Source organism: Sebastes fasciatus, chromosome 14 (genome assembly GCF_043250625.1).
Source record: "Sebastes fasciatus isolate fSebFas1 chromosome 14, fSebFas1.pri, whole genome shotgun sequence".
In the NCBI taxonomy this organism is placed as follows: Eukaryota; Metazoa; Chordata; class Actinopteri; order Perciformes; family Sebastidae; genus Sebastes; species Sebastes fasciatus.
The window spans coordinates 3,379,027-3,396,473 of record NC_133808.1 but is presented as its reverse complement, the minus strand read 5'-3'; the positions used below and the strand labels follow the sequence as shown (position 1 = coordinate 3,396,473).

Sequence of the window (17,447 nt, the reverse complement as noted above, 5' to 3'; positions counted from 1 at the left end):
ATTATCATAAAGTGGGCATGTCTGTAAAGAGGAGACTCGTGGGTACCCATAGAACCCATTTACATTCACACATCTGGAGGTCAGAGGTCAAGGGACCCCTTTGAAAATGACCGGCTCACTGTACATTATCTCTTACTTACCGATGGGCTTGGGGTCGGGAAAGGTACACCAACCTTCCTTCTCTATGTTTGCTCTCTCTCCCTTCATCTACGCTCATCGCTTATCGCGTTAAACGTTAACAGCCCTAGCTACTTGTGCTGGCGCACCACCAGTATGTGCTCACATACATTTTTGCAAGTCTTTTGCCGTCACACAACACACTTTTATTGCATTTTTATGACACAGCATGATTTCTTATCTAAGTGCATGCATTTTAGTTAACAGCCTGGTGTCAAAGTTGCATTACCACCCATAAATCTCTCATGTGCTCTCTTTTATCTTAAAGGTCCCATATTGTAAAAAGTGACATTTTCATGTCTTTTATATTATAAGCAGGTTGACGTTCTATATAAATACTGTGAAAGTATCGAAACGCTCAATCCACAGAGAAATACACACAAAACATGGACCCAAGCTGTTGCCTAGCAAAGCAATTCTGTTGCAATTCCTTTGAAATGTACTAAAACGGAGCGTTTCAGACAGAGGGTAAATACAGGTATATTCAAGCAGACAGTATGAGGAAAATAACGTTTTTTTTAAACATTAAAGTATGTAAAAATACAAATATGAACCTGAAAATGAGCACGATATGGGACCTTAAAAATAATCTTGATAAAAAAATGTTACTTTCTGACCATAAAATCCGGGGGCGGTGCTTGGTATTTCCTCAACATGGCTGCAAGGTCACAAACGTTCTCATTTTACAGCTAATTAGTACACTACAAGATGTTTCTAAAAACATTTGAGACATTTTGAGCGCAAAATACATTGAATAAAAATGCGAGAAGGTCACTAAGTCAGTCATCTCTGTTTTTACAAACCAATGACTATTGCTGGTTACACTTGTGTCTGTCAGAGTTTGTTGTTCATCCTCTTGACCGTTTGCTAAACTGAAAAACATGTTTGTTTTGGTTTGGTTACCCAGGATGGCCCTCCAGGGTTAGCCGAGCGTGTTTAATTGCTCTCTAGGGATAATGGCGATAATGGCCTGTTGACCATTTCCAACTTAGTTATTCTACATTAATAACCTTTGAAAAATAAAGTCTACCCTACCCCCGTCCCATGGGCTCTCATTAGTGTCGACATCATCAACCATAGCATCAGAGGCGTCGAGCGAAACCCATATTTATCACATCTGATGTCTTTTCTCATTTTCTTTCACTAAATCAGATCTAAAGCCAGTACGCAGCGACACTGTTCCCACTAACACCTGGTGAAGGTACTCTGGGGATTTCCAGGCAGCGATGGGCATTAAGAGGGCTGAGGGACTAATAAAAGTTATTACAGTAACCTTACATCACTCATGTCTTGTGTGTGTGTGCGTGTCTGTGTGTGTCTGTGTGTGTGTGTTTTGAAAAGTATATTATGTTCTTAAAGATAAGCATCACATGTGTTTCATAACAATTTTTTTTCTTTTGACCCCTCTGATTACCTCAGATTGGTACACAGGACTGTACAGGAGTTACTATTGGATACTTGTAGTAGGTTGCACCAATGCCTTATTATGAGGTTTACATGTTTAGAGGTCCCATATCGTGCTCATTTTCAGGTTCATATTTGTATTTTGTGTTTCTACTAGAACATGTTTACATGCTGTAATGTTCAAAAAACACTTGATTTTCCTCATACTGTCTGCCTGAATATACCTGTATTTACCCTCTGTCTGAAACGCTCCGTTTTATTGCATTTCAACGGAATTGCAACGGAATTAAGTTACTAGGCAACAGCTTGGGTCCATGTTTACTTCCTGTCAGCTGATGTCATTTACATACACTGCAACAGGAAATAAACGGGGAGACATTTAGAATGTTAATGTTTGAAACTGTGTAATGGTCTAAATATTGTATATTTGTGACATCACAAATGGACAGAAATCCTAACGGCTTGTCTCAAATGCACAATTTCTGAATTCGGGCTGTGTGTATTTCTCCGTACATTGAGTGTTTTGATAGTTTAACAGTATTTTTATAGCACTAAAACCTGCTTTATAATATAAAAGACATGAAAATCAAATTTTTTCCAATATGGGACCTTTAAGTTATTATTTGGTCAATCATTTCTAGTGAAGAATCTTCCATAATGCAATCCTTGCAGACCAATAGGTAGGCTAAATATTATGGCTGTCTAAGTCAACGTGATACAACACGTTAACGCAAATTTGTTTTAACGCCACTAATTTCTTTAATCGCATTAACGAAATCGATCTTAAAAGTTAGAGCTAGAGTGAAGCATCATAAGGCACCAATCATGTCATACTCGCTTGTCGCGAGGGAGGTTAAATAACGCTCCAAAGTTACGCTAAATTTTGGCGAGGAAAAACTAGCATGGCCATTTTCAAAGGGGTCCCTTGACCTCTGACCTTCAGATATGTGAATGTAAATGGGTTCTATGGGTACCCACGAGTCTCCCCTTTACAGACATGCCTACTTTATGATAATCACATGCAGTTTGGGGCAAGTCATAGTCAAGTCAGCACACTGACACACTGACAGCTGTTGTTGCCTGTTGGGCTGCAGTTTGCCATGTTATGATTTGAGCATATTGTTTTATGCTAAATGCAGTACCTGTGAGGGTTTCTGGACAATATCTGTCATTGTTTTGTGTTGTTAATTGATTTCCAATAATAAATATATACATACATTTGCATAAAGCAGCATATTTGTCCACTCCCATGTTGATAAGAGTATTAAATACTTGACAAATCTCCCTTTAAGGTACATTTTGAACAGATAAAAAATGTGACTAATTTGCGATTAATCACGATTAACAATATACAATCATGCAATTAATCGCAATTAAATATTTTAATCGATTGACAGCCCTAATATTAATGTGTAAAGCCCATTGGGCTAAAAATAGTGACCACTGCAGACAAAATGTATTTATCAGGATGATTGTCTTTCAATTAGGTGAAACTATTGAGCTGTGTCGTAACCTGATGACCTAAATAGACACTGTTAATTGATTTACAATAATAAATATATACATTAATCGGGATTAACTATTGACAATCATGCAATTAATAGCGATTAAATATTTTAATCGATTGACAGCCCTAGTAAATATACAAAAACACACATTCAATGAGTTCAAAGTACTGACTTGTACAGGATTTGGCATTAGGGAGGCAACTTCAGGGTTTTCCATCCTACGAAGGTGGATCACTTCTTACCGGGGTAGATCGCCATGGTAACTTATGCTGAACAGCTGACCTGCTCCGGAGCAGGTTATGTTCCAGATAAGAGATCAACTCGTATAAAAGCACCTCCTACTTACCAATCAGAGCTCGGTGCGGGGATCGTATGGTAATATTACACACATATGAAGAAGTTTAAATCATAATCCAGGCTGAAGACAACACAGTTTAAACTGACAGACGCAGGAAGGACAGCTGGATTTATGCTGTGGTGTTTACGGCTTTGAATTATATTTTTAGATTTATTTTTTTTAACTTGCTCTTGAGTCCGTTCCACACCACCGGAGAGGGGGGACGCAGCTGAAAGAAGGTTGAAATAGTCACACGCCACATTTTTGTCAATGGACATATTGAGGTGTAAACCATTTATCCAATACACCTTTAGAGCTATTTATATCTAGACGACTATATCTGACTTTTGAGTATTCCGTTAAATTAATAAGTCTGTTAATTTCACTCACACATCGGGAGTTCTTTCTTTTGCCAGCTGTCCTCCCTGCATTTGGCAGCTTCAACTGTGTTACTTTTAATCTGGATTTTGTGTTTAACTTCTTTGTATTTGTCTAATATAGTTTGCTCTACCTGTGGACTTGTCCATGATTGGTCATGAACTGCAAACCCCGCCCCGTTCATGTGAACGCTCTGTAGCCAGACTGAGAAACCCTGGGTTGATTTACTGAGTTGACAACCAGCGTCGTAGGACTGTTTATTGTGATCTCGTTTGGTATATTTTTTTGTTCTTTGTACTTTGCACCACTAACTTTTTACAACCTTTTTACTAACGTTATTTTGCACTTTTGCACTATAGAACTGTGATGCTGGAAACTTGAATTTCCCTCGGGATTAATAAAGTTACAATCTATCTATCTATCTATCAGCTGACAGGATGTAAACATGGACCCAAGTTGTTACCTAGCAATGCCATTCGGTTGCAATTCTGTTGAAATGCGCTAAAATGGAGCGTTTCAGACAGACAGTATGAGAAAAATAATGTGTTTTTTGAACATTAAAGCATGTAAACATGTTCTAGTAGAAACCCAAAATACAAACATGAACCTGAAAATGAGAATGATATGTCCCCTTTAAACTAGAGATACTGTTAGTTTAGGTTATGTAAGTCAAATCATTGTATCTACAATGTAATTAGGTAAAAATAATCTTGTTAAAAAAAGTTACTTTCTGATCTGAAAATTTGTTTTCTGTAAATAAAATCCATAATGTTGCTCACAGAGACATGCCTGACTGACTGTCACAGCCTTTAATGCACCCCCCTATAATAACTCCTTCGTTCTGATCCCACTCCGTGCTCAAATGCACCACAGGTGCGCCAAGTTAGCCATCCTGATGAACACGGTACACTTCAGTGTCCCGGTTTGGGGGTTTGAAAATATGGTTACCCTAGCTTAGCTTGTTCCATCAATATGTTTTAGACAAAACTAAAAATTGTAGTTGAGGTTATTGATCAGACTTAAAGGTCACCTATTATGCAAAATGCACTTTTCCATGTCTTTTAAACATCAATATCTGTCCCCAGTGTGTCTACAAGTCACCATAGTATCATAAAAGACCATCCTCTCTCTTTTTCTCCTGCTCCGTTTGTCCGGAAATGGGTGTCGAAAAACGCTGCGCAGCTTTTCCTTCTCTTCTGACGTCGTTAGAGAAATGCAAGCCATGTAAGGGTTTCCTGGTCGAACCAGAGCAGAACCTTCAGTAGCTGACCCCGCCCCACAGCGCGTCACTGTCTCTCCTCCTCAACCGAACTTGAGCAAAGTAGCTCCTACTGTTAGTCTGCAAGAACCAGCAGAACAGGCTTCATGTACTCCCATCATCTAAATATAACATGTTCTTTCACAAAGGCTTTATGTAATTACACTGTTTAAACAGATGATATTTATATATTATATATATTTGATGTCATGCATGTAGCAGAGTACAGGTAGTAAATAGTGACTGTAAGCAACACAACACATTTCTGTTTCACAGTCAAACTTTATTTGAGTTGACAGATGACAATATTAATTATTCACAGCATTTGTAATCATCTCACCTGTTAGTTAGTTATGATGACATGGTACAGGAGAAAGTCTTTCAGCTCTGGTAAACTATGGTAAGCTAAGCTCCGGTGGTCTGTAGTCATGGTAACACAGAGACAGCTCCTACTGTAAATAATATACCATTACTCTGATCTTCCATACATTTATCTTTTAGCAGAAATAATGAACTGACTACTGTTTCACATCTTCTATTTTCCACCCTGATGGTCGCTGTGTTTACACACCGTGTCATAGCGGTAGCATGTAGCTAACATGCTAACGGGTTAGCTCTGTATCTCCCATCTGCTCTCAGCTATCTGCTCTCAGCTGTCTGCTCTCCTCTGGGATGATTCTGTCGGTCATTTCTCACAGATGGATCTGTAAAGTCAAACGTAAAACAGAGTGTATGTTTACGGTTTACAGAGTTGATGCATAAGGTAAACACTGAGCTAACTAACAGAGCTATAAATAGCATTATTTACCTGAGAGAAACGGTCAGGAAAACCTGGAATCTGGACCGCAGATGTTCATCATTTGTCGCCGATTTCTGATCAGATTCCTCCGGTAACGTGCGCTGGGTGAAGTTTCTGGTTTATAAACTTTAAAGTGGTTTATAAACTTTATTCTAGCTCCTCTCTCTCCACTCCTCTCTCTCCAGAGCTTCTCCGGGAGGGAGGGGGAGATAGTGACGCTGTGTTGTTGAGGACGTTTGATTGACAGAAAACGCTGACCAATCAGAGCAGAGTGGGAGGAGACAGGCTGTGAATCAGGGGTTTTCAGACAGAGGCTGAATTAGGCTCTGAGGCAGGCAGACTCAGGCTGCAGTATGAGAAGAATAAAGGGTTTTTTGAACATTGCAGCATGTAAAAATGTTCTAGTGCAACATTAAAATACATCTATGAACCTGGAAATGAGCATAATATGAGACCTTTAATTCAAATCTTAACCTGCAGAATTCAGTGGGAAAACCGGCTGTCAGTATGTGATATCAACTTTGTCCCGATAGCCTATAGCCTAAGTTTGTTGGAAACGTCTAGACATACATACGCTAAGAGTTATTTATCGTCTAAGCAATCTTTATTATGATCAGCAAAAGTGTTTTGCATCTTCACCATCGACGCCATATGCGTGCCATCGCAAAGTGAATATCAAAACTGGGTTAATGTGTTTTGCACATCATTTTCCACTCTATAGATTCCCCCAGGGAGTGATGACTGCGGTGACATAATTCTGTGTGACAAGATAAACAGGCTCTCAGCTGTTCGTGTGAAGCCACAGCGGGTACCTGCTGTGCCACAGACCACACAGAGACAGCATGGAGAACATTTAGGAGTGGTGAAAGCCACTGGATTTATACAGTAAATATAACTGGGACTCTTTCCATTCTAATTTAACGTACTTACTTGTTAATTTGTTGTTGATTGTGAATGCATTTATAACTTGTTGTTTGTTTCGGTGCTTTCCAGATACCTGTCACTGCATCAATTAATGTCAACCCTGTGAGGTAACAAGGAGTTGCAGCTGCATTGTTAACCGTTGACAGCTGTAGAATTGTCTTTATTCATCAAACAATCTCTGCTACTGCCTATGGGGGTAAATGGAAAACAGTACTAATCCCCTTTATTTTAACCTCACCATGTTTGTGAACATAGGCAACTACCGCTACCCGACATTTGTCCTGTGTCTTCTGTTGTACGCTTTCATCATCTCAGCTAATCTTGTCATAATAGTGGTGATATCACGAGAGAAAACTTTGCACGAGCCGATGTATATTTTTATCATGTGTCTTTCTATTAACTCTCTGTACGGCTCTGGTGGCTTCTTCTTCAGATTTCTGAGAGACCTTTTGTACGATACTCATTTGATCCCACGATCAGCTTGTTTTACTCAGATCTATGTCATTTACACTTATGCATCCTATGAGCTCACCCTTTTAAGCATTATGGCCTATGATCGGTACGCTGCTGTATGTCAACCTTTACATTACCACAGCAAAATAACCTCCAAGATGGTCTCTAAGTTAGTTGCCTTTGCGTGTATCTATCCAGTCTTGGCTATTGCTATTTGTCTTTATCTGTCCTCCAGTCTTCCATTGTGTGGCAATAAGATACCTAAGGTCTACTGTGCCAACTGGCCCGTTGTAAAATTGTCATGTGTCAGTACCGTGATGAATAACCTCGTCGGCATGTTTGTGACCGTGAGCACAGTCTTTCTGCCCCTGGCGTTTGTCCTGTATACATACGTGCGAATTTTTCTCATTTGTAGGAAGCGCTCCTCGGAGTTCAAGAGCAAAGTCATACAAAGCTGTTTGCCACACATTGTTACCTTCGTCAGTTACTCCATTGCCGTGTTTTGTGATGTTGCTCTCAGCAGAATTAATCTTGCGGAGCTGAATCCATTTGTGGCAATAATGTTATCACTTGAGTTTGTTGTGATTCCTCCCATTATGAATCCTCTTGTGTATGGCCTGAAGTTACCACAAATTAGAAAGTGTATTTTAAGTATGTTGTCATGCTCAAAACCTAACTGACAAACCGCAAGAATAAGAGTAGCATGTGCTGTTTCTATAAGTAAGTGGTCTGATCTAGACTGAATTCTTTCATCGTTACTTTCAACCTGGCTGCAACGATGATGTGTGTCATAGTAGAGAAAGGGGATTGAATACTGAATACAGTGCCTTTGTTTTAATCTGTAATTTAAATCAATGCGTAGAGATGTATTTTACATTTTGTTTTTGTTGATCAATTTAAACAAAATAATCACTTCCTCTGTATTCAGTGTTGTAATTGAATAAAACATTAACAACTCCAACGTTTGTTGAAGAGTTTGTGATGAAAAGCGCCATTATTGTCTGACATTAAAGAGTCACTGGGAAAAACAGCATTGTGAACTTTGAATAATGGACATTTTGAAATAAAAAACATAATATATTAAAAAAATATTTAATAAATAAATAAAAACTGGTGTGACTACTAAAAATGACCTGAAATAAACTCAATAATTGTGAAAAGAAAGGATGAAATAACATTTCAAAATAATGAGCTTTGAGAGTTTTCAAAATGTTTTGGATTACCTCACAAGTTATATTACACATCTTGTCTGTATGTATTCATTGGATAATTTATATCAGAAGCTATATTACCATTTTTAATATTGAACACTTTTGGGTCTCTATATATTGACTGTGCCACTTTGCATGCAAATATTAATTTGAAAGGATACTGGAACAAACTGAGCAGGTGTAAATAAAGTCATATATGGCAATGTAAACTTTTTATGATTGCATGATTCACTAATTGTGCTGTCTGTAATTCTGCTGTATTTGTATTCAAATCTTTTTTGACAGTCACCCAATTACGAGCTAAGTGATTTTGCACTAGAAACCAGCCTGGTTTTGATATGTACAACACAACTTTTAAGACTTAGTTTCCAAATAGATAGAACTTGCTTTAAAATGCCTCATACCAGTCACTAAAATTATAAAAACACATGCAAATTTCAAAGACGGGTAAACCAACTTTTGGCATAGTGGGCACACTAATATAGAACCATTTGTGTTCAATAGTGTGGTTCTTTTGTAATTAAGGACAAATTATTTAATACTTCTGGACCATTTCTTCAAAGGTAATGAAAGTGCAGTTATTTTTTCCATAAAGATTAAAGGGCAGTGCACTTACTCAAATTTACCAAGCACCCACTAAGCTCCTTCAGTAATCATATGACTTTAATACAAGTGGCAAATAACACAGTAGTGTTCTAACTGCAATCATAACAACAAATTAAGTGTAGAAGGGGTGGAAACATTGTAGAACACAATGCAAAAGACAATAAACCTCACCATACTCAAGCTCATCTGATAGGGCTGTGGGCAGTGCCGTGCACAGACATTTCGTACGTCAGGTGCTCAAGTGAAAAAAAGGGCACCCCTCTCCTAATTATTTATTAAAAAAAAATAAAGTTACATACAGTAGCCATAGCATCAATGTAATTTCGGACCATTTGGACCATTTGAGACAAGTGTGTGCAGCAAGTGGGAGAGCAAACTGTTTTTTGACCGCAGTGAAAATGTTGCTTTTGAAAGGCTAAATGCCAACAACAAATATGGATTGAAGCAGAAAGATTAATTAGATAAAAACATGTTGTGAATTTTGAAAATGATCAGATTTTTGGATTTAGGACTGAGAGAATTATAAAGACACAGAGCTCGCTGTATGTAAGAGAGAAAGAGAGAGAGAGAGAGAGAGAGAGAGAGAGAGAGAGAGAGAGAGAGAGAGAGAGGGAGGAAGAGAGAGAGAAAAGGTGGACCTCCCCCACCCGCCTACCTGAAAAGCCCAGTCTGCTCTGATTGGTCAGCTGGCCCACTGTTGTGATTTGTCAACCAAACCAAACTCTTGCCTCCGGTCTAACCGCTCTAACCTGCCGCTACTAGGCAGGTATTATGCAAATGTGTTACTTGGTGACATCACCACGTTACGGAAGAAAAGGCGGGACTTCAAGCAAGGCGTTTCAGGCAATTCAGGAGCAGTGTTTCTGTGGAGGAGAGTAACTCCTCTTGGTGTGGACTTGGGCTTTGTAACTTTGCAGATCTTTTACTTGCACAAAAAACTATATGTGACCCGCTATATCAAAATGAGTCAGAAGTCGCGGCAGTACGTTCTTGGGAAAAAAGTTTTTACATGAAAAAGTGGATTTTGGGCTTTTTTTTTTTTTTTTATCTGTTTCTGAATAAATAAACTCTCAGCTTTAATAAGATGTAAAGATCAATGTAAAATTAAAATGATAAGTACAGTTTTGCGCGGTCGCATATGCGCGCTCCCGTGTGGCTCCCTGTGGAACTGTACAATCAGACTCCAACACAAACTACACGGAAGCACCAAAACCTCAAAGTTCTATCTAGTGAAGCCTGTCTTGCAAAACAGTGTTGGCGGCGGTCGTAGTACGCGGGGGAGACCGTAGCTTCGGTCTCCAGGGCCGGAGTCTCTGATCCTCTGCTGCTCCGCTGCTTGCCTTCACTCACGCACTGCGCTCGTTCTCGATCCACCCCTAGACGTGCATGCGCGCACACTACACACTGCAGAAGAGTTAATAGCTCTGAGAATATCTAGTGAATGTACAATGGACGTTTGTGCAGAAATCAATGCTGCAGCTCCTCCAGACCAACAGATGTTTCTCGTGTCTTGTGAAGTGACAGGGATCCGCAGCGAGAAACGTTAGCGTCTCCGACCGCGGCCGGAGGGAGACACTGGCACCCGGTCGGAGACGATAACGTTTCTCTTCCTGCTTCAGCCCCGGAGGCTGAGGTAGGAAAAGCCAACACTAGGATCAGCATTGATTTATGGAGAGACCTTCGTCTGGTCAGCTAACATTACTGCCAAGCAGCTGAATATAGAGTGATATTGTGGTTTTAGCTGATGTGTGTCGTTTCACTGTTTTGAGCGATGCTCGTTCATGTCTATTTAGAGCAAGCAAGCGCGAACCTCGACGCCGGTGTCGCTGTTAACAAGCATTTCGGAACGTTACAAACAGTCCCTTTAAAGGCTCACTGTATCAGCAAGGGCTCCAATGCGGTCATCGACTACCTGCACCATTTTTTCTCCCAGTACGGACTCGGGGAGAAACACGTCCAGCTGCACTGTGACAACTGCTCTGTGACAACTGCTCTGGACAGAACAAGAACAGGTTCATGCTGTGGTACCTGGCTTAGCGATGCTTGATGGGTCTTCATGACAGCGTGTCCCTCAATTATTTAATTGCTGGCCACACCAAGTTTGCCTTGGACTGGTGTTTTGGACTGTTCAAGAAGACGTTCCGACGTACATCAGTTTCCAGCCTGGAAAACACCTGCCAGGCCGTGAGCTCCAGCGCATCAGAGAGCCATGTGAACATCCCCCAGCTAGTCGGTGATGAGAATGGGCAAGTCTTTGTGCAGACACACGACTGGCACAGCTTCCTCACTCCGAGCTTCAAGCCTCTGCCAGGTGTGAAGAAATACCACCACTTCCGCTTCACCAGTACAGCCCCTGGAATGGTCTTTGGCAAGGAGTTTGACAACATGGAGGAGGAGCCTTTCTTTCTCCTTCGCAATGAAGCAATCCTGGACCCTGAAGCCATGCCCACTGCCCAGAAACCACCAGGCCTAAATGCACAACGTCAGTGGTATCTGTACGACCGCATCAGGGAATTCTGCGCTGAGGATACAAAAGATCTGGTTTATCCAAAACTAGTTGTGGCTCGTCCATGAGCAATGACGTGATGTGGGCGGGTAGTACGCATGTATGAGTGTACATGACTGCATTTAAATATTAAGTAATATTAATTATTATCATTCATAACAGGCTGCTGCTCCCCAAGTGCTCCACAGACAGACTCAGGAAATCCTTTGTCCCCCGAGCCATCAAACTGTACAACACCTCTCTAGAGGGGGGGGGGGGGTGGGACAGCGGTGCGCCAGCTGCAGAGTCCCCAGTTCACCGTACGGGAGCGTACTGTATGCTGCGTTCACTGTCTCCAGTCCGTTAACTTAGCAGATAGATAACTTGGGGCGTATTCACACCTGCCTTGTTTAGTTCGGTTGAATCGAACCCTGGAGCGTTCACCCTGGAGCGTTTTTACACTCTTGGTACAGTTTGTTTGGGCAGGTGTGAACACAGCAATCACACTCGGATGCGCACCAAAACAAGCGAACCGAGACCTCCTTGAAAGGGCGGTCTCGGTTCACTTCCAAATGAACTGAGGTACAGTTCGGTACGCTTCGTTTGTGGTGAGAACATGATCCGACCTTGATCCGGCCCAACTGGAGAAAGAATTGCCCCTTTTTGGATTAAACCAGCTCTGGTAACAAGCTGCGCTGTCAACACCAGACAACACTACTACAAAAGAGCCTACGCTTGCCCTCGCTATTCACATCAGTACTAAACAGGTGTAACGTCACGCTGTGTTGAAGACCACGGGCATACCTGATGGATCTTCGGAAATATTTTCGGCCGATGAGCATGTCACAGTTTAGGAGGGTTAATGCACGCCTCCTCCTCCGTACATCTTGATATGCGCCTTCGGCGACTCCAGTGCATCAATACAATGCTTTCCAGTCGCAGCCGCGAGAAATTGTATCGTTTGCCTTGAGTGAAAAATTGCTATGAGGTAAAAAAAAAAAGATGACCAGAGCCAAGATCAAGCCGCATAGTTGTCCCTCCATTGTTGTGTTCTGGAAGTCTGCTCTTCTTTGTTTACTTCCGGGAGGGAACCAATTAGAGAGCAGTTTCTTTGTGCACCAAACTTTTGGTCCGCTTGTAAATGCTGCCTGTGAACACAAACCAAACTCGAGGCAACATCGTAACAATTTGGTTCCTGATTCAGACCAGAGCAAACAAACTACAGGTGTGAAAATGCCCTTAGATGCTGCATGTAGTGTTGCGGACATGCAGCCAATTTCCCAGAAAAAAAGTCTCCACCGCACATTTATTTTAGTTTAGCAGGTTGTCAGCTGTGTGTCTGCCCGGATTAAAGATAGGATTGGCCAACAAACAGTGTGTGTTTGTGCTACGTTAGCATCTGTAGCTCTGCTGGTAGCTTCGTGCTCCCCGTAGTCACACACATACGCTCTGTCAGCGCGGCGTAACTTCAGCGAGTTTCCGACAGACCGCGTGTGGTTGGCGTTATAGCTGTGAACGTAGGTGTAGCAGACAGTGTGTGTACAGTTTATTTGTCGGTGAATAAATGCTACGAGGCTACAACGGGAGCCAACTTCCTGTATTTGTAATGCCGACTCAGACTCTCTTAAGTTGGGCTCTTAAGGTGGACCAGCTTTTCTCCTTAAAGTGACATGTTTTTCTCAGCTTTTTAATTAAAAATTAACATTTCTTTTAACTGTTTTAACCGATAGCGTTAATCGGTTAAAATGCTTAATGTCGGTTAACGGTTAATCATTAACATCCCTATTCTGGACTGTTGCTTTGCTCCAAGCAGGAGCGGGCAAGTGGACACAGAGCCCTCTCCCCGCTCAGCTCGATCCGTTCACCACGGCCACGGGTGTACGATTCTAGGGCGTCTCAACCGAGGCATCTCCTGAAGTGGAAGTGACCACGGGCACGGGTGGACGATTCCAAGGCGTCTCGACTGAGGCATCTCTTGAAGTGGAAGTGACCGCGGGCACGGGTGCCCTTCTCACCGTCGTGTTGTTTCACTTCGCCTCAGTTCTTAAATGGCTGGGTGAGAGGCAAGTGTCAACTGAGCTGCGATTTCTCCTCCTCTAACCGTCTGAAGTACTGAGTAACATGAAATTGAGTCAAAGAGCCCCTCTGCAGCGATGGAGGCTCTCAGGAGATCATCTTGGTCCTTCCACGGAAGAGGAGTGAGTCCCCGCAGAAATGGCTGGAGGCAGCGGCGGAATGTTGGAGGCCTGAGTGGGGATCTCGGCAGCGTCAAACTCAGACTCTGGGTCAATTATTCCATTTCTGCTGGCGTCGAATCTTGGGAATCGACTGGAAGGCCAGGCAGTCTGGTGATTGCCAAACGCCCTCCTCTGCGGGGTCTGCTTCAAAACATAAGAAGCAGGTGTCGTGAAGATCCACCCCGGCAATGAGGCCGGGGCACGGGCGAGGTTCTTGGCGAGGCTTGGGAACCGGAGGATCGCCAGTTCAAGTCCCCACATGGACCAAGTAGAGTGTGAACTGGTTGCTCGAGAGGTGCCAGTTCGCATCCTGCACACTGCCGAGGTGCCCTTGAGCAAGCCACCAAACCCAAATGCTCAGGGTGCCTGTCCATGGGCAGCCCCCCTCGCTGTAACATCTCTTCATCAATGCATGTGTATAGGTACTGTTTGTGCATGTGTGTATGTATTTCGGGCCGATATGTATAAAGTGTAAAAATAACAAGAGTGAAAAAAAATTATTTTCCCAAAGGGATCAATGAAGTATGTATGCACTGCAAAAACAGCCCTACTAGAAATAACCCAAATATTCTTAAATTTGGACAAATGTTCTTGTTTTGAGCAAATAAATCTGCCAATGGTGTGGGCAAATTTTGCTTGGCTAGAATTCTTAAAAATAGACTATAAATCTAGACACTGTGATGAGACTGTAATGTGTCTTAAAACTAGAAAAATAGACCAAAATGTTGCTTATTACAAGCAAAGAAACTGTTATGTAAGAAATGTTTACTTAAAATGAGTGTTGTGCTTTCTTGATTAAGCTGATTTTAAGATTTTCTTTACTTAATTTAAGAATTTACGCCGTAATTAAGATTTTCAATTAGTAAAAAAAAGCTTGTAATAGGACACATTTTCTTCAAACAGAACATTTGCTTTCTTGATTGAGCTTACTATAAGAATTTATACCTCAACTCTAAGAACAATAATTAGCAAAAATTGCTGAAAATAAGACACAATTTCTTCAAAAAGCATACTACAAACAAGCAATTTTGTCTTAAATTAAGCCACCAGAAGTATTCTTATTTTTAGCATTTTTTTATTAAAACAATTCAGCATTTTCCAGCTATTCTAACAGAGTACTGTATAACATTTCACTGTCAAAAAGTGCATATTCCAGTTACTCTAACAGCATAACAATAGCATTACATTCCAGTTACTACTCTCAAAAAGTGCATGTAACAATATAAAAAACAACATTCCTGCTGCTGGTTTGCATAGTATCCCAGAGGAACAACTTTAAAACAACACCAACAAACATGTGGCTAACATTTGACTAACCTTTTCTGAAACAACTTCATCACACAAGAGTCAGAAAGAAAAAGGCAGACAAACCCCAAGAAGAACAGTCACTCGATGAATGACTTCCACTCCTCAAGGACTTTTTGGTAGGATGGGGTTGAATCTCAGTCATGGATGGAATCTTGGAGAATTTCAGTTTGCAATACAGACAGCAGTGTGGAATACACCTTGGGTACGTGAGGTGGAGGGCATAATAATATGTCATGAGATAGAGCAGTCCCTCATAAAGATCCTCCCTGTCGAATGTGATCACTGGTGTGCTTCCCACGGCGATCATGCAGTTGTCTTCAGAGACAAGCACAACTGGACAAGACAGGGGCCGCTGGCGCAGGAAACCATTGGGGTCTTCTGAAGTCTACATGACAGAAGACAATAAAGAAGATTAGAAAAAGACCACAAGCAACACACACCTGACTAGACCACTGAATAGTCAGATGATAATTATCAAAATCGTAGCCACATTAATTAATCTAAAGGAAATTAATGCAAATGTTCATTGCAATACTAAACCCACCACAGCAATTTTCAATAAAGCCACAGACAACACATTTGTGAAAATCGCCATAACAAAACAAAATAATGAATGTATGAATAAGCGCAACATATAAAATACTGCAGCCTCACCGTAACGACATGGAAAAAGCTCTCGGTGCTGTCGCGCAGCTTCCTAGGATGCACAGTGCTGGATGGGAAGAGCAGTGGCAGGGCTTTGAACACAGCTGTGGCATGCTCCACTGGTTTGACAGAAAAGGAACAAGACAAGGCATCACCATAAATAACTGCTTATTATGCAATCTCAAAAATATAAACTTAAACAAATCGTGGTACTGTGACCATGCCTCCATTCAAAGTGTTTGGAGGCTTCATGGCTTTTTGAAGGCTTTTTGGTCAATGAAGCGTCTTCTAGACTGGAACTCCAGGTCCAGCAATTGGGTCACTGCAGCTTTGTTTGGCTTCTTTGACTTGTACATTTCTTGGAGAGTCTTGTAGTGCCTTGTCTGGGTTTTCTGGCTGTCGAAGAAGTCAACTGAACCAACTGAAAGCATAAAGCAGGGGTGAAGGTGTTAGAATCAGAATCATTATTTATTGGCAAGTAGTTTTTTACATATTTGCTGTGGTACGTTGGTGCATAACAATAAACATAGTGACAAGGTGACAATATGTTAAACCAATTTTAACAAATGCTTTTAAACACAGACACTAACTTAGATGCAACATAAAAATAACGGGACAACAGCCAGGCGTCATGACCACACAATGGCAGTAGATGGTTTTAGCTTACACTGTGACTAAGCTAGGCTAAAACTCTTTCAATAGCATAAAAGTATAAATTTCTCCTCTTAACTACACAGTGTGCAATAGTGGTAAAATTACAACTGTCGACACCATGTGTCACTAGTTTTATAGTGTTTTGTATATGGTAATTACCTTAACAGAAGAAAGATATATTGGAGATATATATATATATATATATATATATATATATATTGTATAACTTTATCTGATATCATGTTTTCATAAATCTAAAGGCTACAGCATTAATAGATTTTAAATAGACGCTCCCTAATGGCGATTTTACAATGCTATAAAGTGGCTGTCTACACCCCAGGCGGTTGCATAGTTTCAACTTGTTAAAACAGGGATTGTTCTTACTCCAAACACTACTCCCCATTAATCATGAACTATAACATTTAAAAACGACACACTAAAATGAATTAAAAAACAAAGATGGTTACAGTGCTTTTATCCAGAAGAGCTTTGCGCCAATTTGGCGGCAACTAACGTCCCTGAAGGCCAATGCTGCGTCAATCTATACATGTCTGCATTAAAACACCATGTTTTACTGGTGCTAAAAAGAGTCTAAATGAATATGTCTCCTTCAACCAACATACAGTATAAGTATCAAAGGAAGTCGCCATGACGCCCAACCTGCCAAGTTGGATTAGCTAGCTGCATACAAGACAGCAGAATGTAAAAACATAGCAACCTACCTTTGAGTGTGGCAATTGTAACTTCATCCATAGCTTGACTTCACTTTATCCACAAACTGGAACCTACTAAAATATAAGAAAGTGGCTGGAAGAACAGCTCTTCTCTTTTTCACTGTCCTTTCCTCTCTGAGCTCAGCGCATTGGACCATCTTCTCCGGGAGGGCGGGGGTGCCTGGAGGGGCGTAATAAGTTTACTTTGTGAAAAAAACAAAATAAATTCAAATAATTACTGACTGACTGTTTAATTAGAGCAAGACTAATATTGAGCCATGTGTAGCCTATGTGACACGTGATTATTTTCCGCTGTTGTTATAAGGCATAGAATTGTGAAAAAAAAAAAG

General features: G+C 41.0%; 1 protein-coding gene and 1 long non-coding RNA gene across 2 annotated transcripts; one reads left to right on the top strand and one right to left on the bottom strand.

The window, feature by feature from the left end:
* The first annotated feature begins 6,985 nt into the window (after nucleotides 1–6,985).
* Nucleotides 6,986–7,918, top strand: LOC141782885 (olfactory receptor 51I2-like). Its single transcript, XM_074659718.1, has one exon. It carries the CDS (start codon nucleotides 6,986–6,988, stop codon nucleotides 7,916–7,918), a length of 933 nt encoding a protein of 310 aa, XP_074515819.1.
* Nucleotides 7,919–14,841: 6,923 nt separating this feature from the next.
* Nucleotides 14,842–17,264, bottom strand: LOC141782074 (uncharacterized). The gene is made up of 4 exons (XR_012597031.1): nucleotides 17,107–17,264; nucleotides 15,955–16,151; nucleotides 15,740–15,849; nucleotides 14,842–15,470 (listed from the first exon to the last, which is right to left on the bottom strand). It is a non-coding gene; the product is annotated as an uncharacterized LOC141782074 (long non-coding RNA).
* Nucleotides 17,265–17,447: the final 183 nt, after the last annotated feature.